Below are 2,867 nucleotides of genomic sequence, written 5' to 3'. Positions count from 1 at the left end.
TCGGGAGCCGGGGGATGAGATCCGTGGGTTTAAGGCCCAGAAAAAGCAGAGATGTGGTCGATTTCCTAAAGTTCTCAGACAGAGTCAGCTATGACCTCTTAAGAAGGAAAGCCGGCCTTAAGAGATGGGCCCCGGGAAAGGAGCTTGGGTGGGCCCCGGTGCTCCCTGGTTCATCCCAAAGTGGGAGAAGGTGACTGGTATTCGCGTCCTGCGATGGAGTTGGTTTCCATTACAAGTTGGAAATCAGGGGCCGTGCGTGAGAGTTTCCCTCGGGTTGTGAAAGGGGTCTAACAGCTCTGCCGGGGCCTGGCAGGCCCCTCCCCTGGGCGGCAAGGATCCGCCTCTCTATTCCCCAGATAAATTCCTAGTGTCCACCGAATTCCTCCGCGCTCTCTCACAATCCTCTCCGGCCACGACTCCGGGGGTGGGGAAACAGCGCGTCGGTTTCCTGCCCGCAGAAGCCCTCGCGGCTTCTCCTCCCGACACTGCGAAGGGGAAAGGGGTGTGAGACCCAACCAGACCCCCACCTCCCGGCTCCCCAACCCGAGGTGGCCGCCTCATACTCCACATTCGGGGGCTCATTGGTTTCGAGGTCTCTGTCTCCTCTTCCCTCTCTCCTCTCTCCCTTCCCTCTCTCTTTCATCCTCTCCCCCAAACATGTCCACCGGCTCCCTGAGCGATGTGGAGGATCTTCAAGAGGTGGAGATGCTGGACTGCGACGGGCTGAAAATGGACTCGAACAAGGAGTTTGTGACTTCCAACGAGAGCACCGAGGAGAGCTCCAACTGCGAGGCCGGGTCGCCCCAGAAGGGCCGCGGCGGCCTGGGCAAGAGGAGGAAGGCACCCACCAAGAAGAGCCCCTTGAGCGGTGTCAGCCAGGAGGGGAAACAGGTTCAACGCAACGCGGCCAACGCGCGCGAGCGAGCCCGGATGCGGGTGCTGAGCAAGGCCTTCTCCAGGCTCAAGACCACCCTGCCCTGGGTGCCCCCGGACACCAAACTCTCCAAGCTGGACACGCTCAGGCTGGCGTCCAGCTACATCGCCCACTTGAGGCAGATCCTGGCCAACGACAAGTATGAGAACGGTTATATTCACCCGGTCAACCTGGTAAGTTTTCGGGTGTGGTGGCGGCGTGTCGCCCCCCCGCACCCCGGACACAGCGCGCCCGCAGTGGGTCCCCGGTGTGAGGGTGCGCGCCGAACTGGGACCCGCGCATCTTGGTCACCGCCAGCCAGTGCCTCTAGGGGACTGTGCGGGCGATCCCCACACGATCCTCGGTCTCTGCCTTCCAAGTTGCGGAACGCGGTGATTTATGCGAGTGTTTGACGTGGCAGCCCAATTAAGAGTTTGCAAGCACGTTGAGCTGGCAAAGAGGAGGGATCCCCCACACTCGCACCAGTGCCTTCAGGGCTGGTGCCGGACAGAGGACACGGAGGAGATGCTACGCGCTAAGGAGGCATTTTAGTAATCCTCTTATTCTTCCTTTAGCTAGAGTAGAACTTGATCTCCCTCCTCCTCTACTTCTTGTAAATAAAAATATCCCACTCTGTTTCTTTCCCAAAGTTTTCCATACGTAGAACTTTACATATGAACACATCGTGCCCCCCATAACTGTCACCTAAGTCCTCAACTGTTTAAATATTCTGCACTTTTCTGTCGATGAATTAACACTTTTGAATCTCAGAAGTTTTAGCAAATATCAGCATAATCAGTACATTCTCACGACTGTTAATGTAATAAATAATATTAAATAGGTCACTCTCCTTCAAGATTTAAGAACATGTTACTTTTTATCTTAATGCTCATTGAACCTAATATTTTTCTCAAAGGCATTTTACTGTTTAAGAAATGTATTTTCATTCCCTCTTTGCATTTGATTTAATTTTAAGGGTTCCGGGCTCTGAAGAAAAACAAAAACTAACTAGCACCTTTGTTTATATATGATAAGAAGGAGACGTTTTCCTCTTAAAAGTCTTCTTATCAGTCAGCACTAGGGAGACAGGTTTGAAGGTTTGAGTGGTCTCTCTGAACTGGTTTCAGGAGTGGTGGGGGGGGGGGGTGGATGGGAGGGGGTTGCAAAACCATATTTTGCTATAGAAAGTGTTTTTCCTTTCACTAAGAGTCAAGTTTTCTTGAGTAAATAGCTTTTAAAAATCTGGACCTAAAATGAAAGCAGTGCCTTCATTTACAGCTGTTGCTGCCTTCATCCTTGATTAAGAAACCTTAAGCGAGCTTTATTATAAATGTCAGGAAGAAGGGAAGAGAAAGCTGTGTTTGCTCAGCCTTATAGGAAGACAGTCTGAAAATTCGCCTGGATATTCTTTTATTAACATTATTTGTTTTTAAGAGCTGGCGATTAATTTCGAAACGGTGATGAAAAGCCCGCCTTTGTGATGGAATGAAAGTTAGAAGTAGGGAAATCCCTGGGGGGTGAAAGCGAGAGGGCTGGGAGCCTGACCAGGGCCTCAGAAGAGCCTGACCAGGGCCAGAAGGGCGCTTCACCTTGAACCCGATGCCCAGCGGTTCGAGATCCTTCTCGGTTTCCCTGCTCAGTCTCACCGCGGCATCTGCCGCCGGGCTGTGCTTTTTCTCTTGGGTTTTCACTTCGAACCTAGTGTGAGCCCCTCTTTGCTCTATCACCTCGAGCTGTGACTTGGCGCCAAGGCCGCTTTCTACTTTATCCAGTCACAGGGCGCATTAGGTCACAGAGTGAATTGCAGAGATAACGGGTCTCTCCAACTTACCGCCTGCCGCCTTTACTCTGGTCTCCGGCTCCGGCCTCGTCCCACCCCTCCTCCACGGCCACTTACCTCCTCCACCCTCTTCTCTCCTGCAGACGTGGCCCTTTATGGTGGCCGGGGAACCCG

General features: G+C 52.8%; 1 protein-coding gene across 1 annotated transcript in view; it reads left to right on the top strand.

Annotated features, from left to right (window-relative positions):
• The first annotated feature begins 377 nt into the window (after positions 1–377).
• The window catches only part of TCF21 (transcription factor 21), a 3,112-nt gene continuing 622 nt past the window's right edge, over positions 378–2,867 (top strand). Inside the window, exons 1-2 of the mRNA XM_010844268.1 lie at positions 378–1,107; positions 2,837–2,855. Coding sequence (XP_010842570.1) covers positions 658–1,107; positions 2,837–2,855 — 469 coding nt within the window. The 5' untranslated portion in view covers positions 378–657. The remainder of the gene's footprint in view (positions 1,108–2,836; positions 2,856–2,867) is intronic.

This window comes from Bison bison, unplaced genomic scaffold (genome assembly GCF_000754665.1).
Source record: "Bison bison bison isolate TAMUID 2011002044 unplaced genomic scaffold, Bison_UMD1.0 scf7180017864198, whole genome shotgun sequence".
NCBI lineage: Eukaryota > Metazoa > Chordata > Mammalia > Artiodactyla > Bovidae > Bison > Bison bison.
The sequence above is the reverse complement of the archived record's forward strand: the minus strand, read 5'-3'. Positions and strand labels throughout refer to the sequence as shown.